We start from the raw sequence: 19,851 nt of genomic DNA, 5'->3' as shown, positions 1-19,851 counted from the left end.
GAAAATACCTAATAAAACAATTGTTAAAAAAAATTCAAGATTTCTCTGATATCTTTCACTGACAGATCCCAGATCTTCATATTTCCACAGCAGAAATATAGGGAGCCCTTTCTCTCTTGGGTCCACTTCAAGAAACTTCCTTGTGTTTCATTGAGGCAGGACTTTTGCACAGGTCAACTCTGACCTTCAGATGCTGCCTCAGTGCATATCTGGGACAGACCTTCATGGCTTGCTTTCCATACAAGATCTCTGTGTAACAGCTGTTGTCCTCTGCACCAGCCCATATGTTCCACAAGGTATGGTACACATTTCTTATGTCAAGAAACAGTAGTTTTTCCCTCCTGTGGGTGAAACATATGAATGTCAGCAGACTCTGAATCAGGTTTTGCTACATATATATAAGCTCCACTCTCTTCCCTGCTATGATGAATGTTTTTTAAGCACTTGCTATTCAAGTTGGACTCAGGCATACTACAGAAACTTTCCCAGGCTTCAGTATACTTGATTACTTTTCTTTCACTAAAATATACATTATTTCTCCTAGACACATTTTTACTTGTTATGGAAACTCTAGTTATGCAACTATTCTACTGAAAGGCTATGTCTACTCTAGTCCATATTCCACTCTAATCCATATCCAACTGTGCTCAGTATAAGTTTCAAGAAAACTGTAAATCTGTATTAGTATGCCATTAGAAGCATCTGATCCACTTAAAACTAAGCTTGACAACCTTCACTGTATACTGCACATGCTCCCTTCTACAGTACTTAGTTATTCCTTACCTAGGGTGAAACTCTGTTTTCAGTCACATGTTTACTCCATCTAGCACAGCCTGGAACATTTTCAGGTTATGCATCTTCATCAGTGCTCCCCTCCCCACCAGGGAATCAGGGGAAAGGCCAGGCTGCTAACATTGCCTTCATGAGCTTGGTTTGTCTGCCAGTGAAGGCCTCCCTGAACAGTCCTGGGAAGAGTACAGGTGGCAGCTCCTCCAGAGATGACATGGCCAGAGCCTCATGTCTCACCAGATTCAGACTTGTCAGCTTGTGGAGTGTGGGTGGGGTCTGAACACTCATACTCTAAGGTCTCCAGTCAGAAGGCTCCTGAGCAAGGAGTCAAAAAATAATATACTTTCCAGAAAAGTTTATAAAACTTCCTCATAGTCACATCAACTACTAACCTTGTGAGTTACTGCTCAGGCAAAGCAGAGACATCAATTTACCTTTTCATCCTAAACTGGTGATAGAAAGACAGTCTCCAACACTGGCATCATGGGAGCCTCTCTATCACTCAAGTGTTTATATAATTTTCAGGTCAAAATATTTTTATGTGTGACTCTTCCTTTGAAAAAAAAAGAGAATGAATGAAATGTAGATTGAAAAATGGGAGAGACTCACAGGACTCGATGAAGATGTCCCTGTGGGGAATTGCAGGCTGGTATCCAGTTGAGCTGAGGTCTGAACCCTGATGGTCATAATTCACCTTCATGACACAGTATGCATTCTCTCATGCTCCTGGAACTTTGGCCCCTGCCTAATTTACTGCCCACCACAGCTCCCACAAGAAAAGCATGGTCATTAGTCACGTAGACAATGGCCCAAGCTTCTGACCTTCAGGCTAAAGTCCTCCCCAGTTACCTAGCACCAGTAAAGACCATAAAAGATGTGTTCAACCCCCACCTCACTCTCTGTTATTCTTATGCTCTCACTTCTTACCCCTCACTCTACCCTTCTCTCTCCCCTCTCTTTGTCTTCTCTCTTCTCTTCTTTCTTCTCTCCTCTCCTCTCTCCCTCTTTCTTTCTGTTTCACTCTAGCCTTTCTCTCCTCCTCCTCTTCCTCCTCTTCCTCCTCCTCCTCCTCCTTCTTCTTCTTCTTCTCTCTCTCTCTCTGTCTCTCTGTCTCTGTCTCTGTCTCTCTCTCCCTTCATTTTTATAATAAAGCTCTTAAACTATGGAGAGTCTCTGCTCCATCAAGATCTGCTGTACACTCTGATCAGTGTTGGGAACCTCTTCCCTTATTCCTCTCTCTCATAACCCTGGGGCTACAGGGTGTGGCCTAGGGATCTTCAGATCAGGGGCTGCCCCTTATCACCCACCTGCTCAGTGGGACAGAGCTATGCTCACCCTGGGCCAAGTGAAAAATGTCCAGCAGCCCTCCAAGGCCTGTATCCACCTGCCCAGAGCACAGCAACTCTGGAGAGACGTTGGGTCCATTTATCCTTCCCCCTCCTCCCAGGGCCTTCCCCTGCCCCCACTTTTTTTGTTCCCAACATATCCCCAGCTGAAATAAGGAACAAAGGATAGAACCTTAAGAGACTACCCACAGTGCATAGGCATGACTCTCAGTTGAGGGAAACGGCCAGTCACCCATCTCAAAATTTTAACCCTGAGCTGGGCAGTGGTGGCACAATCCTTTAATCCCAGCACTTGAGAGGCAGAGGCAGGTGAGTTTCTGAGTTCGAGGCCAGCCTAGTCTACAATGTGAGTTCCAGGACAGACAGGGCTACACATAGAAACCCCAACTCTTGAAAAAACTATTCAATATCCTTAATCATCAGGAAAATGCAAATCAAAACAACCCTGAGATTCCGCCTCACAAAAGTCAGACTGGCTAAGATAAAAAAATTCATGTGAGAGTAGACGCTGGTAAGAATGTGGAGAAAGAGGAACATTCCTCAATTGTTGGTGGGATTGCAAGCTTGTACAACCACTCTGGAAATCAGTCTGGTGGTTCCTCAGAAAATTGGACATAGTACTACCAGAGGATCCAGCAATACCCTCCTGGGCATATATCCAGAAGATGTTCCAATTAGCAATAAGAACACATGCTCCACTATGTTCATAGCAACATTATTTATAATAGTCAGAAGCTGGAAAGAACCCAGATGTCCCTCAATAGAAGAATGGATACAGAAAATATAGTACAATTACACAATGGAGTACTGCTCAGCTATTAAAAGCAATGAATTTATGAAATTGCTAGGCAAATGGATGGACCTGAAGGGAATCATCCTGAGTGAGATAACCCAATCACAAAAGAACTCACATGATATGTACTCACTGATAAGTGGATATTAGCCCAGCAACTTAGAGTACCCAAGATATAAGATACAATTTGCAAAACACATGAAACTCAAGAATAACGAAGACCAAAGTGTGGACACTTTGCCCCTTCTTAGAATTGTGAACAAAACACCCATGGAAGGAGTTACAGAGACAAAGTTTGGAGCTGAGATGAAAGGATGGACCATCCAGCGACTACTCCACCTGGGGGTCCATCCCATATTCAGCCACCAAACACAGACACTATTGCATATGCCAGCAAGATTTTGCTGAAAGGACCCTGATATAGCCGTCTCTTGTGAGGCTATTCCAGTGCCTGGCAAACACAGAAGTGGATGCTCACAGTCAGCTATTTGAGGGAACATAGGGCCTCCAATGGAGGGGCTAGAGAAAGTATCCAAGGAGCTGAAGGGGTCTGCAATCCTATAGGTGGAACACCAATATGAACTAACCAGTGCCCCCAGAGCTGGTGTCTCTAGCTGCATATGTAGCAGAAGATGGCCTAGTTGGCCATCATTGGGAAGAGAGGCCTCTTGGTCTTGAAAACTTTATATGCCCCAGTACAGGGGAAACACCAGGGTCAAGCAGTGGGAGTGTGTGGATAGGGGAGCAGGGCTAGAGGGAGGGTATAGGGGACTGTTAGGATAGCATTTGAAATGTAAATGAAGTAAATACCTAATTTTAAAAATTGGAAAAAAAAAACCCTCTCTCGAATAACAAAACAAAACGAATCATAAAAATTTAACCCTGAATTGTTCCTGTCTAAAAGAAAAATAATTACAAAAAATGGAGCAGAGATTGAAAGAAAGGCCATCCAGAGACCGGGATCTTGGGATCCATCCAAATCTCAGACAGGAAACCCCAACACTGTTGCTGATGCCAAGATATGGCTCTCCTCTGAGGGGCTATGCCAGCATCTGTCTAAGACAATTGCTTACACTCACATCCAGCTAGTTGATTGACCTTGGGGACCCCAATGAAATAGATCTGGAAGGACTAAAGGAGCTGGAAGGGATTGTAACCCCATAGGAAGAAAACAACATCAACTGACTGGACTCCTCAGATTTCCCAGGGACTAAGTCACCAGCCAAAGAGTATACATGAATTGGTCTATGGTTCATGATACTTAAGTAACAAAGGATTGCCTTATCTTGCATCAATGGGAGAGGAGCCCTTTGTCCTTTGGAGGCTTGTTTCCCCAGTGAAGGGGGATGCTAGTGGGGATGAGAATGGAGTGGGTGGGTGGGGTACACCCTCTTAGAGATAAAGGGGAGGAGGATGGAAGGGGGTGTGGAGGTGAAAACTGGAAGAGAGACAATTCCAGCTGCATATGTAGCAGAGGATGGCTTCTGTGGATCAATGGTAGGGAGGTGGGAGTGGGTGGGTGGTTAGAGAGGATATGATAGGGTGTTTCCTGGAGGGAGGGAAACTGGGAAAGTGGATAGATAACATTTGAAATGTAAATAAAGAAAATATCTCCCAGCCGGGCGTGGTGGCGCACGCCTTTAATCCCAGCACTCGGGAGGCAGAGGCAGGCGGATTTCTGAGTTCGAGGCCAGCCTGGTCTACAAAGTGAGTGCCAGGACAGCCAGGGCTACACAGAGAAACCCTGTCTCGAAAAACCAAAAAAAAAAAAAAAAAAAAAAAAAGAAAATATCTCCCAAATGAGAAATTAATAAAATGGTCAATAAAAAAAGCAAAGAAATGAGGGGGAGTTATGGGATGAGGAACAATCAGAGGTCAGGCCAGGATGGGGATAAGGACTGTACTGTAAATAAAGAATTTAAGGAATATTAAATTCATTAATAAAGAAAAAGAAAAAATGTAAAAAAAGAAAAAAAAAGCAACCAACCAACAAAATCAGTAAAACCAAACCAAACAAGCCAACATTATAACAAACCAAAAATACTTTGTTGAGGATCAGTATTGAATTCCCATAATTCCCAGGTTGATGACAATGGGTTTCTACAATTTTCAGGCATTCCTGGGTCGCAAAAGCATATCATATCCAAAAAAGAAAACTTTGTGTAAATGATGCAAAGTCAAAGCTAAGACACACGAGTAACCCGCAAGTTTCATTCTAGCTATTGGAAATTGAAGGATATCAAAGATACATGGTCTCTAGGTCTACAGTGTGAGTCAGGGTCTCACAAAAACAAACAAAGACCATCATTTCAGTGAAAGGAAACAGGAGGGAACATGTTAGTCATAAAGATCTGATTTCTACCTTACCAAGACTCACATGGCTAAAAACATAGAGCATACTTGTCTCAAAAAATTATATGGAAATATACACTCTATAATAGAAATACATTGGTAATGAGGCTAAAACTTTATTTTGAATGAAAGCCAACATCTTCAACGTGTTCCTCTAAAGAGACAGAAATTAAAATTTGGAATCCTATCCTGGAGTCTAAATTTCTCTACTTCAAACTGCATGACTGAAGGGAAAATAATGACATGCCTATTGTAAGCCCTGCAGATCGGTCTCTGAGTCCCATATGAACCAGGCAGCTATCCAGGCTCCAGCTCTCTGAATATTATAAATGTCTCCACTGAAGCCTTTATAAACCTCTCTGCCTACTGCTCCCTGTTGCATCCATTCCTCCAAACACAAACTGGAATTGAATTAGATTTTTAAACTCCACCCTTTCAATTGTATTCATAACATCCATTATACTAATTGAATCAGAACTCATTGTGAGTATACCTCTATATCACCCTACGCCTCAAACATTTCACTTATTAACATCACATCACTTAATTTGTGATATTTTTCCTTCATTTGCTTAATTATTGTGTAGTTTTGAGTTTGGTATGACAGGAATGTGTCTTGCTCTAAAGCTAAGGTTTTATAAATCTAAGTTCTAGCAATCCTCCTGCCTCAGCATCCCTTTTCCTGCTAGTATTACTGTTTTGGATCACTGTACCTGGGTGAATGTTGTTCATATGATTAAATCAGTCTGATTTGCCTCGGAACAGTGTTTAGTCTGTTGCTGATAATAGACATAAAATAATTCATAGATATTATTGTCACTCTACTTGGGAAAAAATAATTTTTTAATAGTCAGGAATATGTTCTGGATCTCAAGGACTGAATTAGATGCTTTTGCAATAAACTGCAGTAATACCTACAGAAAATTTAGAGGAAGGGGCAAGGCTTGATTCCATTAACATTGTCCCAGAATTCTGGGTGTGTATTCAGTTTGTAAAGAGTTATCCAGCATACAGGAAGTCCTCTCTCCAGACCACATGCAAACAATATGACCATGCCTAGAACATCACACTTCAAGAGTTGGAAGCAAAAGGATCAATTCAAGGCCATCCTCAGCCATATTGTTAATAGAAGGATAGCCTGAGCCTTATAATTGGGCCCACTTCTAAACAGAGCCAAAGACAATCAGAAAACGGTGGGTCTGAGAGAGATGCTAACCTTAGCAGACAGAAAACAGATAATGTGCCAGGAAGGATCATGCCAGCACGGTTTCTCAAGATGAAATCAGGTGTGGGATCGGTGCTGTGGAGTTAGCTGCCCAATAATGAGCACCTGTTAATCTTCTATTCCCAGCACCTACTTGATCATGTGACTCCAGTTTTTTTTTTTTTGAAATATGAAGCCTCCTTCTGACCTTCTTGGCATACATGTGGTGCACATTCATATATGCAGGGAAAACACCAAAACAAAGAGAACAAATCATTAATAGAAATAAATCTGTAAGTAGAACAGTGGCAAACCCCTTTAATCTCTCAAATCTGGAGGCAAAGGTAGCCTGGGTTCGATGAGTTTGAGACTAGCCTTATCTAAGTAGATATTTATTAACTAGTGAAGCCTATGGAGTAAGCATCTGTTTTAGAATTTAACTAGAGCAGGCTGGGCTGGCACGTGATTCTAATCCTAGCACCCTGCAGACAGGAGATGGAGCTTTACAGTGCAGACCAATCTACATAAAGAAATGTGAGACGGGGGGGGGGGGGGACTCTAAAATAGAGAAACACACTCTCAAAAACCGAACCAAACCAAACAATACAAAAATCTAATTTAGCTGGGGGGTGCTACTACAGGCCTTTAATCCAAGCATTTGCGAGGCAGAGGTAGGTAGACCTCTGACTTTGAGCTAGCTTAGTCTACCAAGTGAGTTCTGGGACAGTCAGTCCTGTTAAACAGAATGCCTGTCTCAAAAATGTAAAAACAAAAAATGAAAAATAAATGTTTTCTAAGAAAAAAACTTTAAGAGATCTTAGTAGGCTGTGAGATGGCTAGTGGTCAATGGTACTTCCTACCAAGCCTGAACGCCACAATGGGACCACAGGTGTAAGGAGAGAAATCACTTCAGGTTCTAGTGCTCCCAAGCCTACATGCAAAGTCCTCTGCCAACACACCAACACATTCCTTGCACTCAGGTAAACTATGAAGGCCTGGATGGAATTTAAGGCCTAGGTAACTCTTACCTGGCTAGTCTGTCAAGTATAAGGCAACTTTCTCATATGTTCCTGCTCACACTAGGAAACTGTCCAATCCCAAAATCAATTACAGATTCTGTTATGTACTGTGCCAATAGAAATAGATCATGATAGAAGTCAGTAGATCTGTTTTGTATAGTTACCCACAATAAACTAGGACCCAAACCAACCACCCAACAGCACTACATGCACTTATGTATAAGATTTATGGTACTTTCCTTTACTTTTTTTCTGTTTCTTTTTTTTTAATTGAGTATTTATTTCAATTACATTTACAATGCCATCTCAAAAATCCCCCACATGCTCCTAAATCAGATAGGGGACTAATATCCAATATATATATTATATTATATATATTCAGGTTTTAGTTAAAGAATCGGCTCTGATGAATAAGTCACCAGAACAACTAAAGTGAAACCTTTGCTTTCCTGAAATATCAATACAGGTTAGCTGGGGCTTAAGAATCAGCAGAGTTACATTAAGAGACCAGCATTATTGAGATGAAGTCATCTGTAAAGTGTTCTCTCAGAATCCAAAGAAGCTGTATTCCAAGATTAGCAGCTGAACTTGGTAGTGAAAGAGTTACCCAGGTGGCGCTGGTTTTGAAGGTAATTAGGGGAGAACAGATGAGGCTTGGCATTGGAGAGCAGTTCTGGAGTCTTGGAGTCTACGAAAGGCTATGGGTGAAAGTGCTATCCAGTTGAAAGACCCCCAGCATTTGTAGATGCAGTACCTAGGCATGAGTACCAAGAACAAGTATGGAGTTGATCCAGCCTGAGCCTAGAAGACAAGATTTGTGTTCTGTACAGGGAAGAGTGAAGAAGTGACTCAAGCCCTTTAAAAGAGCCCAGAAGAGAGTGAGTCGATCCCAGATATAAGACATTGAGTACTTTACTCTATTGCAGTTGAGGTTTGCTCTAACCTAATTATGACTGTGGCCTGGTTCTCTCCTCTTAAAGTACAAATTTAATCTTTTTTATTATTTAAATGCATTTTACACTCAAACAAAATAATATTGAGCATTTTGAGAATCAAATACTACATAAAAATTATTCAACTTTTATATTCATATCTTTTTATACCCTAAAATATCATTAATGAATATTTAATACTATCCATAACTGAGGATTCTACATATAATGATGAACAATAAATTGTTTCAAAACATGAAAAATAAGCATAGTAAAATAGCATAAAATATTAATAATGAATCATTAAGAAATATATTCAAAAGCCCTCATGTAATATCAGCTGATATAGTGAAAGAGTTTTTAAAATGCATTGTACATTTGTGTGCATTGTCTAACGATCAGTTTACACATAAAAGATTATGAGTGTTTCTAGGAGATACATTTTATTATTCGTAAGTATATTTTAAAAATTTCTAAATAGGATCGGTGGGAGACATCTTGGTTACGGGACTCTGCTGAGAGTACTCTGCACAGGTAAGAGTGTGGACGAGAGCCACAGAGCTTCTGAGGCAGCCCCCTTTTCGGGCTCCAGACATCTGGGTACCTTCCCTGCCAGAGGAGAGTTGTCTGCCCTGCCTGGGAGGGCTTTGCAGGAGCACCTGGGGAGCCATCTTGGTTCCCGGATCCCTTTGAGACTAGTTTGTGCAGGTGAGAGTGTGGACTACAGAAGGTAACAGCTTCTGGGACAGGCCGAAGCAACACAGCTTCTGGGACAGGTCCTGTTTTGGGCCTTCATCTTCAGCCAGGAGGCGTTCCGAATACCAGATAGCTGTGCACCTTCCCTGTAAGAGGAGAGCTTGCCTGCAGAGAGTGCTCTAACCACTGAAACTCAGAGGAGAGAGCTAGTCTCCCATGTCTGCTGATAGAGGCTAACAGAAACACAAGAGGAACAATCTCTAACAAGAGACAACATAGCAAGTAACTCCAGATATTACCAGATGGCGAAAGGTAAACGTAAGAATCTTACTAACAGAAACCAAGACCACTCACCATTATCAGAACTCAGCACTCCCACCTCGCCCAGTCCAGGGCACCCCAACACACCGGAAAAGCTAGAGGTGGATTTAAAAGCATATCTCATGATGATGGTAGAGGAAAACAAGAAGGACTTTAATAACTCACTTAAAGAAATACAGAAGAACACTGCTAAACAGGTAGAAGACCTTAAAGAGGAAGCACAAAAATCCCTTAAACAATTGCACGAAAACACGACAAACCAGATGATGGAATTGAATAAAACCATACAAGACCTAAAAACAGAAGTAGACATAATAAAGAAAACCCAAAGTGAGGCAAGGCTAGAGATAGAAACCCTAGAAGAGAACACTGAAACCATAGATGCAAGCACCAGCAAAAGAATACAAGAGATGGAAGGGAGAATCTCAGGTGCAGAAGATTCAATAGAGAACATCCACACAACAATCAAAGAAAATGGAAAATAAAAAGAGATCCTAACTCAAAACATCCAGGAAATCCAAGACACAATGAGAAGACCAAATCTACGGATAATAGGAGCAGATGAGGATGAAGATTTTCAATTCAAAGGGCCAGCAAATATCTTCAAAAAATTATAGATGAAAACTTCCCAAACCTAAAAAATGTGATGCCCATGAACATACAAGAAGCCTACAAAACTCCAAATAGACTGGACCAGAAAAGAAATTCCTCCTGACTCATAGTAATCAGAACAACAAATGCACTAAATAAAGATAGAATATTAAAAGCAGTAAGGGAAACAGGTCAAATAACATATAAAGGCTAGCCTATCAGAATTACATCAGAGTTTTCACCAAAGATTATGAAAGCCAGAAGAGCCTGAACAGATGTTATGCAGACACTAAGAGAACACAAATGCCAATCCAGGCTACTATACCCAGCCAAACATTAAATTACCTTAGATGGAGAAACCAAGTGTTTCAAGAGTGAACCAAATTCACACTTTATCTTTCCATGAATCCACAAGAACAGAATGTCAACTTTAACAAAAAATAATAGGAAGCAACAATTACTTTTCCTTAATATCTCTTAATATCAGCGGACTCAACTCTCCAATAAAAAGACATAGACTAACAGACTGGCTACACAAACAGGACCCAACATTTTTCTGCTTACAGGAAATCCATCTCAGGGAAAAAGATAGACACTACCTCAGAATGAAAGGCTGGAAAACAATTTTCCAAACAAATGGTCTGAAGAAACAAGCTGGAGTAGCCATTCTAATATCTAATAAAAGCGACATCCAAACCAAAGTTATAAAAAAAGACAAGGAGGGACACTTCATACTCATCAAAGGTAAAATATTCCAAGAGGAACTCTCAATTCTGAATATCTATGCTCCAAATACAAGGGCGGCCACATTCATTAAAGAAACTTTAGTAAAGCTCAAAGCACACATTGTACCTCATACAATAATAGTGGGAGACTTCAACACACCACTTTCACCAATGGACCGATCATGGAAACAGAAACTAAACAGGGACACAGTGAAACTAACAGAAGTTATGAAACAAATGGATCTAACAGATGTCTGCAGAACATTTTATCCTAAAACAAAAGGATAAACCTTCTTCTCAGCAGCTCATGGTACCTTCTCCAAAATTGACCATATAATTGGTCACAAAACAGGCCTCAACAGATACAAAATTATTGAAATTGTCCCATGCATCCTATCAGATCACCATGGACTAAGGCTGATCTTCAATAACAACATAAATGATAGAAAGCCATAATTCAGGTGGAAACTGAACAACACTCTCCTCAATGATACCTTGGTCAAGGATGGAATAAAGATAGAAATTAAGGACTTTTTAGCATTTAATGAAAATGAAGCCACAACATACCCAAACTTATGGGACACAATGAATGCATTTCTAAGAGGAAAACTCATACCTCTGAGTGCCTCCCAAAAAAGAAACTAGAGAAAGCACACATGAGCAGCTTAACAACACATCTAAAAGCTCTAGAACAAAGGGAAGCCAATTCACCCGAGAGGAGTAGATGGCAGGTAATAATCAAACTCAGGGGGGAAATCAAACAAGTGGAAACAAGAAGAACCAACCCAAACGAGGAGCTGTGTCTTGTGAGACTATGCCAGGGCCTAGCAAACACAGAAGTGGATGCTCACAGTCAGCTATCGAATGGATCACAGGGTCCCCAATGGAGGAGCTAGAGAAATCACCCAAGGAACTAAAGGGAACTGCAACCCTATAGGTGGAACAACAATATGAACTAACCAATACTCCGGAGCTCTTAACTCTAGCTGCATATGTATCAAAAGATGGCCTAGTAGGCCATCACTGGAAAGAGAGGCCCATTGGACTTGCAAACTTTATATGCCCCAGTACAGGGAAACGCCAGGGCCCAAAAGGGGGATTGGCGGGTAGGGGAGTGGGGAGGTGGGTATGGGGGACTTTTGGGATAGCATTGGAAATGTAAATGATGAAAATACCTAATTAAAAAATTTAAAAAAAAGAAAAAAATTTAAAAAAAAGAAAAAGAAAAGAAAGAAAGAAAAAAAAAGCAATCTACAGCAAACCAGTAGCCAACATCAAAGTAAATGTTGAGAAGCTGGAAGCAATCCCACTAAACTCAGGGACTAGACAAGGCTGCGCACTTTCTACCTACCTATTCAACATTGTACTTGAAGTCCTAGCCGGAGCAATTCGACAAGAAAAGGAGATCAAGAGGATACAAATTGGAAAGAAGTCAAAATATGACTTTTTGCAGATGATATGATAGTATATATAAGTGACCCTAAAAATTCCACATGAGAACTCCTAAACCTGATAAACAGCTTCAGTGAAGTAGATGGATGTAAATTACCTCAAACAAGTCAATGGCCATTCTCTACACAAAGGATAAACATGCTGTGAATGTAATTAGGGAAACAACATCCTTCTCAATAGTCACAAATAATATAAAATACCTTGGTATGACTCTAACTAAGGAAGTGAAAGATTTGTATGATAAGAACTTCAAATCTCTAATGAAAGAAATTAAAGAAGATCTCAGAAGATGGAAATATCTCCCATTCTCATGGGTTGGCAGAATCAATACAGTAAAAATAGCTATCTTACCAAAAGCAATCTACAGATTCAATGCAATCCCCAACAAAATCCCAACTCAATTCTTCAGCGAATTAGAAAGGGCAATCTCCAAATTTATCTGGAATAACAAAAAACCTAGGATAGCAAAAACTCTTCTGAAGGATAAAAGAACCTCAGGAGGAATCACCATGCCTGACCTAAAGCTGTACTACAGAGCAATTGTGATACAAACTGCATGGTACTGGTATAGTGACAGACAAGTAGACCAATGGAATAGAATTGAAGATCCAGAAATGAACCCACACACCTTTGGTCACTTGATCATTGACAAAGGAGCTACAACCATCCAGTGGAAAAAAGACAGCATTTTGAACAAATGGTGTTACAACAACTGGCAGTTATCATGTAGAAGAATGCGAATTGATCCATTTCTATCTCCAGGTACTAAGGGCAAATCTTAGTGGATTAAGGAACTCCACATAAAACCAGAGACACCCTTCTTTTGCCTGCTTGCACACGTTTGCCAGCAAATCCGTTAGATCTTAGAAGACCGGCTGAAAATCCTGTTGGGACTGAGAAACTACTAGATTCTTGAATTTCTCATCACAACTGACCTTTGTTGGGTTAGTTGGACTACGGACTGATTGCATTGGAAGAAGGAATGGAATTGGAAGAAAGAAGATTCATTCCAGAGACAAAATAGCTTCCCTTTCCTATTGTAGCTATTTCATCTGGGACTATAACCTTTCTGCTTTCAGGTTCTGCAGCATTCCAGATCACGAACACCAAATCAGGATGGGAAAAAGACGTTGTGTTCCTCCCCTTGAGCCCAAGTTGGCAGCAGGCTGTTGTGGGGTCAAGAAGCCCAAACTATCTGGAAGTGGAACACACAGTCACGGGAACCAGTCTACAACTGTTCCTGGCTCAAGTTCAGGACCTTTTCAAAACCACCAGCATGTGGACAACAGCAGTGGTCGGGAAAATGTATTGGACTTAACTCTGGGACCTGGAAACTCTCCTATTACACGAATGAATCCTGCATCTGGAGCCCTGAGCCCTCTCCCCCGGCCCAATGGAACTGCCAATACCACTAAGAACCTGGTGGTGACTGCAGAAATGTGCTGCTACTGCTTTGATGTACTCTACTGTCACCTCTATGGCTTTCCACAGCCACGACTTCCTAGATTCACCAATGACCCCTATCCTCTCTTTGTGACCTGGAAGACAGGGCGAAACAAGCGGCTTCGTGGCTGCATTGGGACCTTCTCAGCCATGAATCTTCATTCACGACTCGGGGAATACACATTAACCAGTGCACTTAAGGACAGTCGATTCCCTCCCCTGACCCGAGAGGAGCTGCCCAAACTTTTCTGTTCTGTCTCCCTCCTTACTAACTTTGAAGATGCCAGTGACTACCTGGACTGGGAGGTAGGGGTCCATGGAATTCGGATTGAATTCATCAACGAAAAAGGCATCGAACGCACAGCCACATATTTACCTGAGGTTGCTAAGGAACAAGACTGGGATCAGATCCAGACAATAGATTCCTTGCTCAGGACAGGTAGTTTTAAGGCTCCAATTACCAGTGAATTCAGAAAATCAATCAAACTCACAAGAGCAAAACCAAAGTGCTATGAATTCTGTTCTGATGGCCCCGTGATGTGGCATATTCACCTGGGGATTGAGACCTTCCTATAGCCAAGGATCCATTAACCTGCTTCATCAGAGTTTGACCCAGAATTAGGTATCGAAGTGAGAAGGTGACAATCAGTTATGCAGAGTATATTGCTTCTCGACAGCACTGTTTCCGGAATGGCACTCTTCATGCCCCGCCCCTCTACAATCATTACTCCTGACACACGGCTACATGACCAGTCCCACCCCCCTGTGGCCACCAATGGCTATGACATCATTGGAGCAGATGCCTCCTCTTCCTGGTCCAGTTACTTCTATTACTGCACCATTTTATGATGCTAGCTTCCCTTGCCAAGTCTGCCTCCTGCTGACTGGAGGGTGTGGGGATACATTGAATGCAACAGAACATGAGGGGCCCAAGCCTTATATCAGCCTTTCCTCAATCTGGGGTTCTGTTGGATCAGGGCTCCCCAATAACCAGTGAGAATGGCTGTGTGGGTTCAGAAGACGTTGTCTAGTGATTTCCCACAAATATTGGCCACACACTGAAAACTGGAATTGACTGTGATCCATGGAGGCTTCTTCCCCAATCCCCCACAGCCCACCACATCAATTAGGTGTACTCCCTGGCAGTCTGGGCAACGGAGACCAACATGAACCACTTTTAGGTTGTTTTAAATTCCTTTTTTTAAACTTCCAGTTTATTGTGTACCAAGAGTTGGTCGATCCACAATCTCCATGCTTCAGAAGTGAACACCATGTTAGGGTTGAACGTGGGCACCATGAGCCCCTGTGAGTCCTGGATAAGATTCTCAAACCAAGATCAGAAGTCCTGTGATGGCATTTCATCGTACAGTAAGCTGTAAAGGTTTTCATGCTTACCTGACTCTCAGTGGACATTCTGGTACTCTTCCTGCATTGAGTCTCCTGGTGTGATCTCTGTGGCATAGCCTGCTGATGAATGAAATGGAGATGCCTATAGAGGTCCCAATGTCATCGTCGTAAGCAGGTGTGAAAGGAGAGATCTCTTCCTAACCACCCGGCTACCTCAACTCTTTTTCTGGTAGCAGTGCCTATGTAGCTGCATCTCGGTTCTCAGAAGCACAGGCATGTAGACAGGTGGTTGGGTTGGGCTTTAGCACATACTGTCACAGGAGAGCTTTCAGGGTCTCTGAGCTGGGTTTCTTCACAGGCAGACATCCCGAGGGACCTTTAAGTAGGGGAGGTCTTTATTCTGATTTGCCTGCAGAAGTAGGAAGACTTGCTACATCAGTCCTCAGTAGAACTAGAACAATGCTGTGTAATAAAACAAGGTGAACCTTTAACTTGCCTACCATACTGGGACTCCTCACCTCACCAGTGCAAATGTCCAAACTGTTCGTGTTGCTCATTTAAACTCTTGACATTCCCCCTCCCATCTTTACTCATTCCAAAATAGCTGATAGCAAATTCTTTTCATTCACTTGGTGGCAAAACATGTAGTACTAGGAAACTAGGGAGGTGCTTTGACAGCTCTGTCTCAAAGGCACTGCTCAGGCAACTCAAAGGAAATGGCCAGCTGGAAGAAAGGATCCTGAGGATGGTGCACTGGTTTTCAGCAATGTTCATAGAGACTCGGGAGGCAGATGTGGCCTCAACTTGGTGAACATCTGTTTTGATTTCTTTTTTAGGATTGATGTGGTGATGGTGTGGCTTTCCAAAATGGGCAAATATTCAAGTCATAGCTCATAAGTTCCTTGTGCCAGGAATGGAGGAAGGGAAGTAGGTGTACTTCCATATGTGCTATTCTAGGCATCACTTCAAAGTTCCTGTGGTTTTTGTTTTGTTTTAAAACTGGGCAGAGAGGTTGTACCAGGAGTGATGACAGACCTGGAATGGATGAGGGAAGTGCTGATAACATTGGAATGCCCAGGATGCATGGCCCTTACTGCCAGGGTGGGTTCCTTCACATACCTAGGATGAAGGGGTCTCATGCTGCCTGCTGAGGAGAATAAAGGCTATGTTATCGACATGTGATAGCAGGTGCTCTCAGGTGCCATGGATTGATGCAGGGTGCTCAGCTCTGGACTGAGGTACCCACTTCCAATTTGTAAAACAGTATTGATACATAGGGCTACACTCATTACTGTTCAAGTGTTCTATGTTAAGAGTTGTTTGATTTCTAAAGATTTAAAGCAAAATGCAAAAAAAAAAAAAATGGTGCTAAACTTCACCCCTGAGCACTCAGTGAGACTGGTCATGCAAGCATCTACAGTGCCATGCTCCTCAAGCCTGTTTTTCTTGTAGAAATGTTGCCCTATCTTGTCTTTCCCAATGTATAGTGTGTATTTTGTTTTATTGAGGGTGGGGTAGAATACTTGCCAATTAAGAAAATGAACAGAAAGACCCAGAAAGGTGGGGTTGTGGAATCGGTAAACAAGAATCCAGCTGGCAAGGCCCAGCATCACACTGAAGTGGGCTCAGTGGTTTCAGAGGGAAGAAGCCTTACTCCTGCACATTCCCTCCTGTTCCCAAAGCAGTTCTGCAATGCAAATGCTCAAGTTCCTCCTGCCTTGTCAAGGAGACCCAGAAATCAGGCAAGGGAAATTATTTGCCCCAAAAAACATGGGCTCTATTGGTGTCAGTCCTGACTTGAGCATAGGCATTCACAAGTTGAAGTACACAGTCTTGGTCACCTCATGGGAACATGTGGCAGATAGCTCTCAGGAAAAAGCAATTGTGGATTGTCCACTTGGGAGCTTTGCATAGGGAGGTAAAGCTCTGAATTAGAACTGAGCTGCCTTTCATACATTGACCAAAGCAGTGATAAGGGTGGCCAGTTAATGGTGGTAGTGGAAAGGGAAAGTTTCCTGCCCTGGGTTTCCTTTAGCTATAGGCTGCAAGGTACCCACTGCTCTCAGAGAACCAGCTAAACTGCTGGCTTGGTTTGGAATTTGTTTCATCCCTAGCTGTGAGTGCCTTTTGGTCTGGAAAGATGGCTTGTCTCATCATACCCACAGCTAGGACATATACTCTGTAATTATGAATTGTTCTTGTTTTCCTGAGCTAAAATCGAATGTCTTTGATCATTAGAGTTTGTTGGTGTTGGGTTGTTTCCACTGTGAGGTTCTTAAAATGTTTTTGCTTCCTAATGTTAAAATAACTCATGTTAGAAACCCTGTACACATGAAAAAGGGTTTGTAGTTGAGACATATTTTACTGTTTATAATAAATCATCTATACAAAAAAAAAAACTAGAGACACTGAAACTTATAGAGGAGAAAGTGGGGAAAAGCCTCAAATATATGGGCACTGGGGGAAAATTCCTGAATAGAGCTGCAATGGCTTGTACTATAAGATCGAGAATCAACAAATGTGACCTCATAAAATTGCAAAGCTTCTGTAAGGCAAAAGACACCGTCAATAAGACAAAAAGGCCACCAACAGATTGGGAAAAGATCTTTACCTATCCTAAATCAGATAGGGGACTAATATCAAATATGTATAAAGAACTCAAGAAGGTGGACTCCAGAAAAATCAAATAACCCCATTAAAAAATGGGGCTCAGAGCTAAACAAAGAATTCTCACCTGAGGAATACCGAATGGCTGAGAAGCACATGAAAAAAAAAATGTTCAGCATCCTTAATCATCAGGAAAATGCAAATCAAAACAACCCTGATATTCCACCTCACACCAGTCAGAATGGCTAAGATCAAAAATTCATGTGACAGCAGATGTTGGCGAGGATATGGAGAAAGAGGAATACTCCTCCATTGTTGATGGGATTGCAAGTTTGTACAACCACTCTGGAAATCAGTCTGGTGGTTCCTCAGAAAATTGGACACAGTACTACCAGATGATCCCACAATACCTCTCCTGGGCATATATCCAGAAGATGTTCCAAATAGTAAGAAAGACACATGCACCACTATGTTCATAGCAGCCTTATTTATAATAGCCAGAAGCTGGAAAGAACCCAGATGCCCCTCAACAGAGGAATGGATACAGAAAATGTGGTACATTTACACAATGGGGTACTACTCAGCTATTAAAAAGAATGGGTTTATGAAATTCCTAGGCAAATGGATGGACCTGGAGGGCATCATCCTGAGTGATATAACCCAATCACAAAAAATAAAGCTCACATGATATGTACTCACTGATAAGTGGATATTAGCCCAGAAATTTAGAATACCGAAGATATAAAATACAATTTGAAAAACACAGGAAACTCAAGAAGAACAAAGAGCAAAGTGTGGACACTTTGCCTCTTCTTAGAATTGGAAACAAAACACCCATGGAAGGAGTTACAGAGACAAAGTTTGGAGCTGAGACGAAAAGATGGACCATCTAGAGACTGCCATACCCTGAGATCCATCCCATAATTAGCCTCCAAACGCTGACACCATTGCATATACTCGCAAGATTTTGTTGAAAGGATCCTGATATAGCTGTCTCTTGTGAGACTATGCCTTGCCTAGCAAACACAGAAGTGGCTGTTCACAGTCAGCTATTGGATGGATCACAGGTCACCCAATGGAGGAGCTACAGAAAGCACCCAAAAAGGTGGGGTTGGGGGGATCTGCAACCCTAGAGGTGGAACAACAATATGAACTAACCAGAACAACCGCAGAGCTTGTATCTCTAGCTGCATATATATGTCAGAACATAGCCTAGTCGTCCATCATTGGAAAGAGAGGCCCATTGGTCACGCAAACTTTATATGCCTCAGTACAGGGGAATGCCAGGGCCAAGAAGTGGGAGTGGGTGGGGGAGGGTGTGGGGGACTTTTGGGATAGCATTAGAAATGTAAATGAGGAAAATTCCTAATAAAAAATTAAAAAAATAAGAAAGTATAGTAAAGTTCTGCACTAAAACAGTCTGGCCCTTAGCCATTTTTTTTGGATGCAAGACTTTTAATGATTACTAGTAGTTCTGTAGGGGTTATAGGACTAGACAGTTAACTTGACATTGAGTTTTAAACTTTGTAAGTTGCATTTGTGTTGAAAATAATCCATTTCATTTAGATTTTCCAATTTTGTAGAGTACAGGTTTTTGCCTTAAAACCAAAAGATTTCCTTGGTGTCTGGTGTCCCGTCTCCCTTTTCTTTTTTATTACTGGATATTTTCTTTATTTCCATTTCAAATGTTATCCCAGTTCCTGATTTCCCCTCTGAAAAGACCCTCCTCCATCGTGTTCTACTTTCCCCTTGCTAAGTCTGTGGCTAATTCTTCCTTTTCTTTTCTGATTTTATTAATTTAGATTCTTGCTCTGTGCCCTTTATAGTTTGGCTAAGAGTATATCCATTTTAGTGCTTTTACTCAAAGAATCAGCTCTTCGTTTTGTTGATTCTTCATATGATTCTCTTTGTGTTTTGTTTATTTGTTGGTTTTTTGGTTTTTTGTTGCTGGGGATTTTGTCTCCGATATTTTCTATATTTACATTTCAAATGTTTTTCCCTTTTCATGTCTCCCTTTTGCAACCCCCCTTTCCCATCTTCCTCACTCTGCCCCTGTGAAGGTGATTACCCAACCACTCAGAACATGGGGGTTTTGGGTCAATATCTTAGAGATGATATGCCCTGATCTACTTTCCATACATATTTCTTTATTTTTGAGTCATCTGATGTAGACTAACCTAGCCTGCAGGTAATTATGAAGCTGAGGCTAGCTTGAATACTTACCCTGATGCTAC

General features: G+C 41.6%; 1 protein-coding gene across 1 annotated transcript; it reads left to right on the top strand.

Annotated features, from left to right (window-relative positions):
• Positions 1 to 13,234: 13,234 nt before the first annotated feature.
• Positions 13,235 to 14,855, top strand: LOC147005261 (AMMECR1-like protein). The gene is made up of 2 exons (XM_085836264.1): positions 13,235 to 14,169; positions 14,286 to 14,855. The coding sequence occupies exons 1-2, from the start codon at positions 13,337 to 13,339 to the stop codon at positions 14,395 to 14,397; spliced, it is 945 nt and encodes a 314-aa protein (XP_085692390.1). The 5' UTR covers positions 13,235 to 13,336; the 3' UTR covers positions 14,398 to 14,855.
• The last annotated feature ends 4,996 nt before the right edge of the window (positions 14,856 to 19,851 follow it).

Source organism: Mus caroli, unplaced genomic scaffold (genome assembly GCF_978045245.1).
Source record: "Mus caroli unplaced genomic scaffold, Mus_caroli_1 scaffold_4, whole genome shotgun sequence".
Classification (NCBI taxonomy): domain Eukaryota; kingdom Metazoa; phylum Chordata; class Mammalia; order Rodentia; family Muridae; genus Mus; species Mus caroli.
Note: the sequence above shows the minus strand (reverse complement) of the source record. Positions and strands in the feature narration are given on the sequence as shown.